Consider the following 14,939-nt stretch of genomic DNA (forward strand, 5'->3'; position numbering starts at 1 on the left):
TTACATGTATGTCATTTTTTTTGCTTCATGTTGGTGATGGATGGATCGAAAGCTTATAAATAAATAGAACATAAATAAATGAAGTCGAAGGGTCTAAAGAAGGGAAGGTGCCACAGCGAAGAATAGTCAAGAACCTTTGACTGGAGCAGCAGAGATGGAGCCCAGACAGACAGCATAAACTACGCCCTTCTGCACTACTCTTTCACCTGGGAGCCCCTCCCACCCGGTTCTTCACAATAGCACTTGAAATTCATGTCCGAGCTATCACAACTTGAGTCTCTACATTCCTGTTACACGTTGTGAAGAATCGGCTTAAACTGCAAAGTTGGAAATCTGGGGACTTGGGACATTCGTTAGCCATTCCTCTCATGAGGTTTCCTTTAACAGGGCCAAACCAAAGGTCAAGTTGGGAAGTAGACGTCCTCTAAGAGGGGAGAAGGAGCGATGAGGGTGCCTGTGTCTGTGCTGACAGTTCTAGAAATTAGACATGACAATGCCAGGTGTCGCTGGCAGTCCCATTTGCAGGAGAGGCTCATGACAGCCCTTGACCAGGGATCCCGCTGTCCGCACCATGGCTCTTTCTCCCCATGTGGGTAAGGGGTGACTCCAAGCTGCCCAACTTGCTGTGGGTTCTTGGGTGTTTTGTCATCGGCCTTCAAGACACTGGTCTCCCAACAGTCTGCATCTAGAAGGGGATCAGAGCGAGAAGGGTCAGCACAGCACAGCTCTCCTCCCTTGGAGCTGTACCTAAGGAGACCATTTGTCTGTGTTTTCCCTTCGCAGAGAGCCGGAGAGCATGCTGAACGTAGAGGATGGCTTTTCAGTCTGTTGTCTCAGGGAATTGTGACTTCAATAAATCTTCCATCCAAGGACTGCCCCGGAGTTGAAAGCTGGTGTGGTCCTTACCCACACGGAGAATGGAAACACGAACTGCCACACGACATTGGATAGTTTTGGTTATTTAGCAAATTTTAAGCAAATTATTCATATTGCACCCTACTTACAATTAATTATTCTATTACCATGTGCCTATATGTTTATACATAAACACACAAACACACTACAGATGTGCATTTGTATATGTATAAATCAAGTGTTTATAACATATTATATATATATATATCAGTACACAGAAACACTACAAATGGAGCTGATGTGAGCGTGTGTGCATGAATTCGGATAGAACCCTCGAGAGCAGTGTTTGAAGCATTTTCTTGATGAGGTTTATTGTGACATCATTTTAGTGCATGGGAGTCAGAAGACGCCAGGAGCAGAAGCACATGAGAGAAAATCCCCTCTGCTTGGACTGTGTGTGTTTCTGTCTGTCCTAACCTCCTCCTGCTTCACAGACACACTAGCACGCCTCCTTTCCTGAATGCCGTGTGTGTGTGTGTGTGTGTGTGTGTGTGTGTGTGTGTGTGTGTTAGCATGTCCAGGGGCAGACTTGGGTGAAGCTCATGGTCTCTGAGCTTCTGAGTCTCAATTCCCTTGTGAAAAATATGAATAATTTGCCAACACATGCAAAAAGTGCTCAGAAACCATCAAAGGGTTTGGAAATGAAGTGGATGATGGGGTTCGGGATGGAGAATTTGGGTCGCTACCACCATGCTTGTCCTGTTTGGAGAGGGATATGTTTTAGAGCAAGAATGTTTCTTTTCTAAAAATTAAAATACCACAAGAAAGAGAGTAGTCGATGAATAATGATAACTATTTTAAGATGTTATGTCCTCAGCTCATCCAACTACTTAAAAAGCCAGCAGATGTTCTGCAATGCTCTGACATCGGCACATGTTCTTGAGACAACAGAAGGACTAATAATAATAATTATTAATAATAATAATCAGTATAAATAACTATAAAATTTTGCGCTTGCATAGACATTTTCATTTTAAGACCTTCAGGGACTTGTCAAAGCAGTATAAGGAATCTCTCTCTCTTTCTCCTCTCTGTCTTTCTCTCTTTTGCTTTTTTTTTCCTGCCAAGGAAAACACTGAACTCGTTGCAGACCTTTGATGTAAACCTGCAAGGCTTCCCTAACATTGGCTCTTCCCAGGACCATCTCCTCGGCTGTCTGCTGAGCAACTTGCAGCTTTTTCTCCCGGGGCAACTGGTCTGACTCGCAGCGACAGACCTGTGCAAATTCTCCGGTCATCGCTGATGGAATCTAGAACAGCGTGGATACACCATCTGTCCTAGGAATCTAGAACAGCGTGGATACACCCATCTGTCCTAGGAATCTAGAACAGCGTGGATACACCATCTGTCCTAGGAATCTAGAACAGCGTGGGTACACCATCTGTCCTAAGAAACTAGAACAGTGTGGATACACCATCTGTCCTAGGAATCTAGAACAGCGGGGATACACCCATCTGTCCTAGGAATCTAGAACAGCGTGGATACACCATCTGTCCTAGGAATCTAGAACAGCGGGGATACACCATCTGTCCTAGGAATCTAGAACAGCGGGGATACACCCATCTGTCCTAGGAATCTAGAACAGCGTGGATACACCCATCTGTCCTAGGAATCTAGAACAGCGTGGATACACCCATCTGTCCTAGGAATCTAGAACAGCGTGGATACACCCATCTGTCCTAGGAATCTAGAACAGCGGGGATACACCCATCTGTCCTAGGAATCTAGAACAGCGTGGATACATCCATCTGTCCTAGCTTTGCAGCGCCACAGCTCCACAGTGTTGTGACAGTACCGTGGGTCCTTTATAGGATATATACCTGCCTGTATATATCACAGAGATATGGCTTTCGATATATTAGGATAGGTATCCTGGAGGGGTTTCTCATGGACGAAAAGGACAAATGGCTCCCATTTCTCACGGGCCAGTGCCACAGAAAGGACCCCAGATAGCGTCTGCTTTATGCGACCCCTCCCTTGAGCGGGTCCACTGGATCTCTTTCTGGTCTCTGTTCATTTACACTGAGGTTTTTATTTTATTTTATTATTTTTATTTATTTATTTTGAGAACCTGCTTTCAAAGTCTATACTAGAAAACACAGTGCTCCAGAAATTAGTGGGCACAAATGAAACCTACCCAGAGCTCTGGCACCTTCAGAAATAAACTCCAAAGAAGTGCGCTACGGTGAATTCAATCACCTGCTTCCAATCTGGCTCATGTAACAAAGATGTCAAGTTTATCAAACTTCCCCTCACAGAGGGGGACAGAGAAGTGGAAATGCTGTTCTCCCTCGGTCTAACTGACTGTCCTAATAACTGTAAATTTCTACTTAAATTTACGCTTTCTCTTAGTAAAACCCATAATCATACTCAGAAGCGTATTTCCAAGCTCAGTCTGGGCACAGCCTCCCTTCAGCCATACTGCACAGATTTTTCAGGTTTTTTTCTTTCCTTCTTCTCCTTCTTCTTCCCCTTCTCCTTCTTCTTTTTTAAAAAACTTTTTAATGGAGTATAGATAACAAAACAGCACACTGACAATGAGTACGTAGAAGTGAACCGCTCTCCCAAACAGAGCCCAGAGCAAGAGAATTGACCCGGACACTAAATGTGAACTCGGGTGCTGTCCCCCAAGAGAGCTTTTCTTCCCCTCAGGGATGGATCCGCCTGTCCCATCCCACGTTGCTGTGGGGCTGAGGCGGATGACGACACCCAGGCATCAGCATCCCTACGGGCAAACCCATCACCACCAACCACAGCAGCATGCTTTCAGCTGCTGGTCCCGCCCCATCCCTAAGTTGCATACGTCAGACCTTCTATGGCTCTGCCCTACCCATGGGGCCCCACGACTGGAGCGGTCCTTTCTGCACACAGGTGTTGATTGACAAAGACCATGCACTTTTTTTTTTTTGCACAGTTAAAAGACAGGTGAGAGTGGAGAATTGGGGCTGGAGGGAATTGTCTGAAAAGTTCAAGGTAAGAGAAACGTGCCTCGGAATTGAGAGTGCTTCCTGTCATTTTCAAGGACTCAGATTTTCCCCATCTGACCCAGAAATAATATCTGAGCAAAAAATCTCCCTCTTTTCAACTGAACTTGACAAAGTTTGGTAGATAACCCTTGAGGAACGCTTCAACTCTGTCACCATGCCCGACCACAATGCGCTGGCGGAATGCGCGATGTGCTGTCTGGGTCCCACGGAGGCCATCTTCACTTTCCATTGCAGGCCAGTATCTGTGCCTGGAAACTCTGTCCATGGTGCAGAGTTCAACACCCTCTTTCCTCCTCAGGAAGGTCCTCAGGGGACGGTGCCGAACATGCTCCTCCCAGCTCATGGTTGCGGGATCTTCCTCAGCAGGGGCTGACCCCAGATGATCCCGTTGGCTGTCTCTGTTCTGGTCGTTCTGTAGTTTATAGCCACACTTCTCTCTCTCTCTGGATCTCATCTCCCACAGATAACATCTAGATTGTATACAACTTTCCCTTTACACACAGGCTAAAGCCATCAGAAAACAAGAAGATAAATAAATAAATAGATAAATAGTTAAATAAATAAACAGGAGTGAATCCATAGAAATGCCCGTGTCTGTACATTGGAAGTGGCGCTTTAAGTCAGATGTTTGGTTTCCCTTTTGTCATCCACATCGAAGGCAGGAGTACAACAAGGCATTGCTAGTTGTGGTGGGCAAACTGGAGTGTCAGCTGATATAACAAATTAGGGTTTTGTTTAAGGCCTTTGTCTATATACAGTCAATAGGAATACAGAAGCCAGATTGTTCAAGGAGAGAGGCTGAGGATCACGAAGCAGGGAAGACCCAAAGTAAAAGGTGAAAGGGCAAAAAAAGAAAGAAACCAAAGGAGATGCGGGAGAGAGAAAGAGACAATGCCAAAAGCGAGTTAACACTGTCTGTGGATGGAGAAGTGCACACTGCTTCCCTCCGAAAGCCGCTCCCTGTCTTGTTAATACTGTCAGAACAACGAAGGACAGCAAGGTCATGACACCCAGCGGCAGGTAAGAGGTTCGTCGTGTTGGCCAGTCTGAGGAGTGCATCGGGAAGGGCAGATCTGGGGAGAAGGGCCCTAGCCTAGGATATCCAGGTAGACAGGCGATGCCTTGGCCAAGTTCTGGAGGAGGGTGTGGATGCCCTTGATGCTCTTCCTCATGTGTGGTTCCCTCTGCCAGCATCCCAGCATCAGCTCGTACACCTCCTGCGGGCACGTGCGAGGCCGTTGCAGGACTCGGCCCTGGGTGATGCATTCTATGACCTGCAGGGAGAGCAGGGGCAGGGTTAGCAGAAGAGCCATGGGCATGGGATGTCAGTGCAGGAGGAGCAAGAAAGGGCCTCTCCTTTCTTTAACTTTTTAAGAAGTCAAGTCAAGCTATTATGTTTATTTCTGGAGGCCAGCATGCTAATTTGAGGCAGGCGTGTTTATACATATACAAGGTGTACTGACTACATCAGGACAATCAGTACGTGTATCTCCTGAGCCACTCACCATGCCTTTGTGCTGGCAGCCTTCTACCTCCTCCCTCCTAACTTTTCACACAGTCCTGGGGCCCCATTATATGAGACCACATGTCCTTCCACTGTGCTGCTATTCCAGCCCCTAGGGAGGAGCTGCCAATCGGCTACCAGCTGATGTTTTCTCTTTTAAAATGTTTCTTTTGTAGTTCTTCATTGAAGATATAATAAACGTACCACCTACAGTCACAGTGCAGTGCTGCAGGGTTCTAGAATCATCTGCCCCTGTGTGCCTGCATGCTGGGGCTGGCCTGCAGCTTCCCTCTGCCCTTTCAGCAAACCTTCCCTTGTGGATTTCCAGTGAGAGAGATAGGTTTTTGCTTTAGGTATGGTCTTGCTATGCAGCTCAGGCTGACCTTGAACTCGTGGTCCTTTCCCTCAGCCCCAAAGGAAACCCTTTTACTGCTTTCTCACAAGGGGAGAGCCATTGTGATTTTACAAAGCTGGCAAAGGCCTGATCTATTTATTCACAGAGGCTGGTCTGAAGAGCACCAAGAAAGCCCCGCGTGCTCCAGGTTTTACCGGCTGGAGAGAGAACTCAGACTGCTTTTGCCTAAGGTGTTGATTGACAGGGAACCCCTGGCAGCAGATGTGATTAGGATCACTGCATATCAGAGCTGAATTAAAGGACAGGCGTGGATCTGAGAGGGACAGGAGATGGCTGAGCGAGATGCTGTGCTTCAAACACAGACGTGCTGGCTGCTGTCCCGTGGGCTCCAGATGTGCACCCAGACAACAGCAGATTGAAAATACACGGGGGAAAAATAACACCTGTACTGAGCATGTGCATTTTTTTTCTTGTCATTATTCTCCGAACATATAGCTATTAGCACTGTGTCTGCATGTACTATTACTGTAAATGAGCTGGCAATGACCCCGGAGGAGACCAGGCTAGCTCTTGCGCATGCTACATTATCCTATCCGCAGGAAGGACTTGGAGTGTTCTAAATTTTGGTCTGGGGCCGGGTGAGGGCAGGGTCTTGGAACCAATCCCCATGGATTCCAACAGGTAACTATAGTTTGCCAAGGAGTTGGAAAAGGCAAACCAAGCTTGAGCTTTTCACTAGGCGTTAACTTCTAGTAAAATCTGAAGAAGGAAAGGGCCTTAGAACTTCTCTGGAACAGTGCAGAAATGCTCGCCAGACTCAGGGGCACGGATCGCGGAGGCTGCTCTTAGCCTGTTAGATGAACAGGTGTGAAATTACTCCTCCACCCTGCCGTGAGAGGGAGCAAGGTTGGGTCCGCAAACCTCTCTCCAAAATTATTAAAACGAGTCTGCGAAGAACTGCTGCCTCGAGCAAAGCCATGTATGACTGTGGGCTGGTTGCCAGCTCAGGAGCCTCCAGACCAAGGCTGCATCTTAGATTCCCGCTCTGGCGGTGGTGGCGGTGGTGTGTATGTGTGTGTGTGTGCGCGCGCGTATATGTGTGTGTGTGAATGTGTGTGTGAATGTGCGTGTGTGTTCAGGGGTCCCTCCCAAACCACTACACACCTCGTTGTTTGATAGCTGATACCAGGGCTGCTTGCCGTAGGTAAAGATCTCCCACAACACGACGCCCAGGCTCCAGACGTCACTCTCCGTGGTAAATTTCCTGTACATGATGCTCTCTGGAGGCATCCAGCGGATAGGCAGCATTGTGTGGCCTCCGACCTGGCAGGAGAAGCATGAACAGGGAGCGTCAGTCATCTGGAGCCAGTGTGGCAGGTCACTGTGGGGAGCTGGCCCTTACGAGGGATATGTACCTTCTCCATCACCTCAGGTAACAGAGTCAGGGGCAGAGACGAGTCAAAACAAACTTACAAATATAACTTGTTCTTTTCCTTTCCTCAAAGTCAGAGGCGAGTAGAGGCCATTATGATTTACTAAAGCCTTCATGAACTTCCTGTTGGAGGAACTGACCTGTCTATTAATTAATAAACGTGATAATTTTGAACCAAGATAACAAGTAAAGGGCCCTGCATTCTACCTTAGTGATACCCAAGATGAAATTTATTATTTCCATTTTACTGACAGGCAACCATACATGTACATGGTACAAAAATCATATTTTTTTTGGACTCAAAGTTTTGGATTCTCCTCTCCAATAGGGTGATGCTATGTAGCTTATTAACTGCAATAAATAAATTTGTTTTAAGAGGAAAATGCCCCTTTGAGTGAAAACACAAGCTGGGGACAGCATCAGTGCGCTCACAGAAACCTGATTGACGCAGGAGGGCGGTGCACGGTTCTCCACGTAGTGGAGGGAAAAAAATGCCATTTCAGGTTTGCCAGTCATCAGGCTGTCTGACCCCTGTGCAGTAGTCATGTGACCTGTGGATCACATGTGTTAGTGTGAACGAGGCCCCAGGACACACTGACAGCCGTATGTTTTAACATGAACACCTCATGGAGTCACTGCCCAGGTTCCATTCTCAACATCAATCTGTGACTTTTTATATGAAGGAAGTGTACCTGCCCATGTGTCTGGAAGTGGTGGCGACATTTCCTCCTAGGGCCGCAACCAGTGTGGTCACAGACCCTGACCAGCCAAGAGGAACACTGTGGGCACCCTAAGGTCAGACTGTGAATACTGGTCTGGTTGACCCTTCAGTTCCATGCTCAGACCACTGACAAAGAGAAGCTGTACACGGAAGGCCCAACATTTCCAGATTCTCAGAAGAAACTTGCTGACTCTGAGGACTGTTAACTGTAACTTGGCTGAACCAACAGAGCTAATAAGAACAATGTCTGAGGGCCAGGGACTCCATAAAATAAAGTAAACTGAGAAAAATGTATTCCATTCTAAAAACACACCAAGGAAAGCATGGAACCTCGTGATTTTGATAGTGATTCACATAGAATAATATGATAAAAATTAAAATTACAGCTATGTTTTAGAGTTGACTATCCCCCAACTCTATTGGCTTGAAACGTATTTTAAGAAAAGAATCTCTGGAGAAAATCCTGAAAGTAAATCTCCTTTGAGTTATAAATCAATGAATTTACTATTTTTAAACAACAGTGCCAATCCAATCATTATAACTACACAATTATATGTTTGTTTTTACTGCCTGTGCACCATTTGCATGCAGTGCCTGTGGACGCCAGAAGAGGGCATTAGATCCCCAAGACGATTTTACAGTTGGTTGTGAGCTGCCATGCGGGTGCCAGGAACACAGGAGTCTGCAGCGAATACTCTTGGCAGCTGGGCCACCTCTCCAGTCCCATAATCCATGTCTTAACTAAGCAATTCACAGTGTATAGTCTGTCGTCATAGGGCAGTAAACAGTGAGAAGTTCTGTGACAATTCCTTCCTTCTCTTTTGGAAACTAGGGTTTGGTGAAATGAAAGAAGTTTCTAGTCAAGTACAGGTATAGACTGGTGACTGACAGCAGGGACAACAGCTTCACCTCTTCCCTTCATACAGACAGCCTGGCTCCTTTCCATTATGGCTTGCTTCGCACACACACACAGCATCTTTATTTGTGGTAGCAGTGAGCGAGGGATGCAGAGTCCATTTCCCAGAGACACCAGTGATGGAAGACGGAAGTGACGCCATTAGCCATTCCTTCCCTCCTGTAGGCTTCTCACAAAGTGCAGCCCACCCTCTCTGTCCACGTTCACTCCCCTCTCCTCTGCAGCCACTGTTCTCAGCAATGCCCTAGCAGTCGGTCCAGGACTAATCCCGATGCCCCTTATCTCCCCTAACGTCTCTCTGGTGTGAAGTCAGTTCCGCCAGCAGTACTGCACCTGGGGTCCCCCTACTCACTTCTTGTTTCCTTACACAGCCATTCGGTTCCCGATACACTCCATTCTGTGTTTAGTGGAGTCTCATAGGAAGGTTGAGAACAGACCAATATCTAGCTCACTTGGGAAACCACGGGTGTTCGAAGACAAGCTATGTTGACCTGGGATCTTCTCAGCTTGACCAGCAAAGACCAATGATGCCTGGGGGGCCACTTTCAGCTTGTGGTATTTACTCAGCAAGTGAGCGATAACTTGTTTGGAAGCCAGAAATCTGACTCCCTCAGAAACAAGCTGGCCAGAGGGCAAGCCCCATTAAGAGATGACTGGCTGCCAGAGGCTTTGGGCTGCATTAAATATTGAAGGGGCTCCTGGACCTTCGTATCACACCCGTGCATGATGACTTGGCTTCAGCAATCTCCCCCATGTGTTCCTTAAAAATTCATGAAAGCCGTAAACTTTCAGCAACAGCCGGGTCTCCTTTGCTCCCAGTGGATGGCATTATAGCAGAAGGTTAAACACTGCAATGCAGTGACAAGGTCTTCCCCTGAAGAGGAGCCTGGGAGGAACCCTTGTGGTTGTACTGTGGGCTGTGACCACATCCAGGAGGATGAGGGTTGTGTTGTAAAGCATGACCTGGGACTCCCACGGGACCGATGTTGAATGGGGAATAGTGCCTGGAGAGAAACCCAGCTCTTCTTTTTAATCCTGAGTGAAGCAGAAGTGTCTGGCCAACCTGTCGTGCACACCAATCCCGAAACTGCTGATATTTAAAACCTTGACTATCCATGTTCGTTTCTTCACATTTACGGACTGATTGGTCATCGTGTGGTGACTTCAAGGCTAAATGCTGTTGGCTTAAGAGAGATGTCTTCAACCTTTCTGTTAACACTTTTTCCAGATGCCTTTCCACAGTCGAGCCATCTCCAGCCAGAACGAGGCAGGTTATCACGTGGGTCGAAGAGGAGCACCACAGACCATCATCACTGCACTCTGACACTGATTCTAGGGTGACTGTGAGCCACATTCAATGCACAGTTTTCACTGAAGATTTCTTACGTGTCTTATCATAAAATAATTCAAGTAATACAAAATCATATTTGTTTGCATCTTGGGTTTGTGTGTGTGTGTGTGTGTGTGTTAGTACTTCCATGTCCTTCAATTCTGCAATACTGGTATTTATCTAAAAAAAATATTGTTGTAAAATTTAATAAATTACTCTTTGAAAAGCCATTGGGGCAAACTCCAAAGTCTTAAGTGACATGATTCCTATACCGTTCTTGAAAAGGCAAAATGGTTGCCTGGGTTGGGAGGAGAGGAAGGGCCTCCTGTATTAAGGGAGAGAGGCATTGGACTGACAGAAGGATTATTTCTTGAGTGTGGGGACCTGGTGTAAATGACTGCAACTATAGTTGAGAGATAGCTCAGTGCTTCAGAGCATGGAATGATCTGGCTGAGGACTGGGGTTCGGTTCCTGGCACTCACATGGCAGTTCTGGCCTCCAAGGGCACTGCATACACATGACATGCAGATAGATATGCAGGGGAAACACCCCTATACATAAAATAAAATAAATCTTTTAAAAATGACTCTACATGCAAAATTCATAGAGATGTAAAGAAGAAAAAGTCTGCTATGTGCATTGCGTGCCTCAGTGAATCTGAGTTCAATGGTTCGAGTGGCCGTGGGGAGCACAAGGTTTGCTGGGTGCGCTGGCTGCTGCTGGCTACACATTTGGTTACCACTTGTCTTTCATTTTTAAAAGACAAAGCATTTCCAAACTGAGAAGGCAGAGTGACCCGCTCGATCCACAAGGATCCAGTTCCGAAGCCTCTGACCCAATTCCTATCTCTCATCTGACTCAGCCCAAGTGCTTGGTCTTAGGTGATAGGTACTTCCTTCTTCTTATTTTGTGTTGAGGTGAGGAGCAATATGTCTTCCCCCGCTAAGGTGCATAGCTACAGTCACAAGGATATCAAGAAATCACTTTGAATCTAGAAACAAGAGTTCTTCATTTTAAGTAAAATGAGATTAAGGACTGGAGAGATGGCTCAGTGGTTAAGAGGACTTGCTGCTCTTCCAGAGGACCCAGGATTAGTTCTCAGCACCCATATGGAGGCTCACAACCATCTGTAACTCCAGTTCCAGGGAATCTGATGCCCTCTTCTGGCCTCTGTGGGCATTGCACATGCATTCACTTAACACTTAAGTAAACATTCATAAACATACAATAAAAACATTTTTTAAATCTTCTTCTAAAAGAATAAAATGAAATTAGTTGGCAGCTGCATACTTTTTGCCTTCTGCCGCTTTTCTTCCCTAACAGCTCCACAAACCCTGACGGAGGGCTTCCCATGCAGATTCGTGGAAAGGTGACTTGCCACTGGACCAAGCTTCTGGAGTAGGTTTTTCTTCATATTAGGATATTTAACTTGTATGCACACATAGCTTGCTGCACCCGGGTGGTATTCAAGGCAAACTATTTAACATCATAGAATTCCCAATAAACATACAGCCTGTGATCTAACAGACTCCTCAGCTACTAAGGGGTGGGGGGAACTAGGACAGAGAAACCCAAGACAACAGTCATAACCCAGAACCAAGAGGACAAGGGAAGACCGCTATTTCCAACCACTAACCTTCCCTTTACTCTTTCATTCTGCCTCTCTGCATTCCTGCCCTAAGTCCACCAGCTCACATGACTGCTATGCAAGCGAGTCAAAGCCAACATGAGCCACTCCTGGGCCCTGAGACACAGCCCCTTCTGTGGCCCAGAACAGTGTACAGTGGTATCACTACCCCACATACATGGTGTGTGCTTCACTTGGAAGGAAGTGGTGGGCTCTGGCAGGCAAAGGAGGTATGACCAGATGCTTCCCTCTCTCCATCCCTGGACAGAGAGCGGCGGTAGAGGAAGCCTGTGGCAATGACCCCCATAGCACACATGGATTCTTCTGCTTCTCAGAACTCAGAGTCTCCTAAGAGTTTCTCCTTCGAATTGTGCTGATGCAGGCTTTTCTTGGCCATTCCAGAATGGTGGGCTCTCCCTACATGGTGCTGTCCCTTTCCTGATTGGTTCACCTGAGTATTCCACAAGGCATGTGGTCACTTCTCTACTGAGGTTATCCTTTGACCTCTGTCACAATTTGAGCTGACTTTTGGGAAGAACGCTGCTGTTTGTGCATCCAATGGGAGGGAAGGAAGGACGGCACAGTGCTGGAGTCCTTGGGGGTCAGTCACCCTCTCCCTTCCCTGTCGTCAGGCCCTCCTGAGTCCCTCGGATCACTCTCCTACAGCTTCGCTCCCAAGGTCTCCATGCTCTGCCGTCACACAGTGCTTCTGCTGAATCTTCTATTTAGATCGCTGGCATTTAGGATGCTATATTTGCTTGTTAAAGTCTACTTGAATCCATTTACAAAAATAACTTTTATGAAACATATAAAGGTCTTTCAGAACAAGCAGCTCATCTCTGAACATAGACTCGGGGATACAGTTCTTTTCAGCCCTAAATTTGTCTTTGGAGACGGAGACAAGAACACTCTTGGAATAACAGGGTTGACAGATGCAACAAGCTACAGCAAACCACCCAGAACCTCAGGGTCAAAGCAATGATGCTCCTCAGCTTCAAAATTAAAATCATGGGGCTAATGAGTAATCTTTCTCAGCCATTGGAGGCCTGTTCTCTGCTTACCCAAAGATTAAAGACCTGAAAATTCACACACACACACACACACACACACACACACACACACACACACAACCTTCGCATCCCTGTTTCTTCCTCATCCCTTAAAAAGTGCCACTGGGACTAAACCCTTGCTCAAGTGGAGCCCTGAAAGCCACTGCTAAGCCCTTGATTTCCCTGGGTCTATATCTAGGCTTTCACTGTGTTGTGTTGGTCTCCTGGATACACAACTGACCTGAAGAGACATCAGGCACCAGCAGCAAGTCCACACAGCTGTGTTCTTTCGCCTCCACCGCTATACAGCCTGTCAATCACTGCGCCTGCTCATTACTTTCTTGTTTACGGTAAGGGATTACACCTGGGGCCTGACAAATGAAGGCTGGGCAGGAGCTTTACCACTCTGCTATGTCCTGAGGCCCCTGCCTGACTTTCGCTTTCCATAGTGTACCCACCACACAACAGGAACACAACACACTCTTAGGATTGTGAACCAGACTGTGTTCTCTTCCTTGATATACCTCACCAAGTGCCAATCTGCTGGGAGTGAAAGCCAAGCGTGTCATAGGACTCCCAAGTTCCTCCCCTGCTCCTCCTACTCACCAAACTCCAGCCATATTGGTTCCTTTTCTTTATAGCCTTTGCATTAGCCGAAGCTGCTCCTCAGTGAAGCAGGATTGGGGGGCGGTTCAGCCTGCCCAGTGATCTTTCTGTGCTGTACCCCACTGCTCACGGTGATGCTGACAGTATTACAGTGCTTGTTGCAATGGATGGGTGGATAAACTTTTCCTCTTCCAGTGGGCCAGTCTCTTGAGAAAGAATTCTCTGGAAGGTGCTTGTATTTCTGATGTTTCCGTTGCTGTAATAAAATGCCCTAGCAAAAAGCAACTTAAGGAAGAAAGGTTTTTTGCCCTGTGGATATTTTTGTTTTATTTATTTTGTGTGTGTGTGTGTGTGTGCAGTTCCATGTCCCTAACAGCTTAGCATCAAGAATGGCGGGGCAACAGGAGCAGGAAGCTGGGTAATCACATCCTTTTCCACACACAGGAAACAGAGAAATGGAGCAGGAAGTGGGTGAGGCTACAGATCCTCAAAGCCCAACCCCAGTCAGTAATGTACTCCAGCTGGGCCAAGCATCCTATAACTTCCCTGAACAGCACCACCCACTGGGGACCAAGTGCAACGTGTGATCCTATGGGGACATTTCTCAATCAACCCACAACAATACCCCATCATTGTAACCCTGCGTCCTTTCGTTCTGGCTTCTGGACATGATCAGAGACTGTCCTCAAGGCCCCTGCTGCTCCATCTTCTCAACATCCAGCTCCCAGTGCCTCTTGGCAGGCAGAGGCAGCCGTGAAGACTGAGAAGATCCATCACCAGGTTCAAGCCAGGACTCACAATCGAGCACTCTCACCCACAAAACACTCTTTACATTTTCATTTTAATTATTTACTTGATGAATGTATTGCCTCCATGTATGCTTCTAGGAATCACATGTATGCCCTGTATCTTCATAGGTCATAAAGGGGCATCAGATGCCCTGGATCTGGAGTTGGGAGCTGCCATGTGGTTCTGGAAACCGAACCCAGGTCTTCCAGGAGAACAGTTAGTGCTCTTAGCTGAGGAGCCAACTCTCCAGCTGCGTTTAAAACACTTTTTTCCTCAAAACAATCCTATAAAAGAGTGTTTTATATTATATCCAGAGACCAGAATACAAACAAGAGAGCTGATTCTGTTGTAGAATAATAATTCTCAGAACATCCTTAGATGGGCCCGGTTGCAGACTTTATTACTCAGCATTCCTGACTGTCTTGTCTGTGTTCTCCATGGAAAGGATCCTGTGTTAAGCTCCTTGCCTGGAGCGTTGCCTGCCACACACCAAGCCCTCAGTAGATATGTGTTGGATGAGTTTAGTACATGAATTAGCTAGGCTGCTTTCAAACCACCTGATGAAGAGAGCTCACTAGGAAGGAAGGCACATTTTGGCCTACAGGTCCCAGGAGGGCTGTGATTTGGGCCAGCAGTGGCTGCTGCACCATCAAGGCAGGCGCTGTGTGGCAGAGAATGCCCGCTTTCCTTGGGCACTCAGGGAGCCAG

At 46.9% G+C, this 14,939-nt stretch overlaps 1 protein-coding gene across 3 annotated transcripts in view; it reads right to left on the bottom strand.

The window, feature by feature from the left end:
• Positions 1–3,394: 3,394 nt before the first annotated feature.
• Ntrk2 (neurotrophic receptor tyrosine kinase 2) overlaps positions 3,395–14,939 on the bottom strand; it is a 326,602-nt gene continuing 315,057 nt past the window's right edge. For all 3 annotated transcript variants that reach the window (XM_075969423.1, XM_075969425.1, XM_075969422.1), the window contains exons 17-18: positions 6,926–7,084; positions 3,395–5,176 (exon numbers count right to left, since the gene is read on the bottom strand). In XM_075969423.1, coding sequence (XP_075825538.1) covers positions 4,991–5,176; positions 6,926–7,084 — 345 coding nt within the window. In that variant the 3' untranslated portion in view covers positions 3,395–4,990. The remainder of the gene's footprint in view (positions 5,177–6,925; positions 7,085–14,939) is intronic.

The sequence above is a fragment of the Microtus pennsylvanicus genome, chromosome 4, assembly GCF_037038515.1.
Source record: "Microtus pennsylvanicus isolate mMicPen1 chromosome 4, mMicPen1.hap1, whole genome shotgun sequence".
In the NCBI taxonomy this organism is placed as follows: domain Eukaryota; kingdom Metazoa; phylum Chordata; class Mammalia; order Rodentia; family Cricetidae; genus Microtus; species Microtus pennsylvanicus.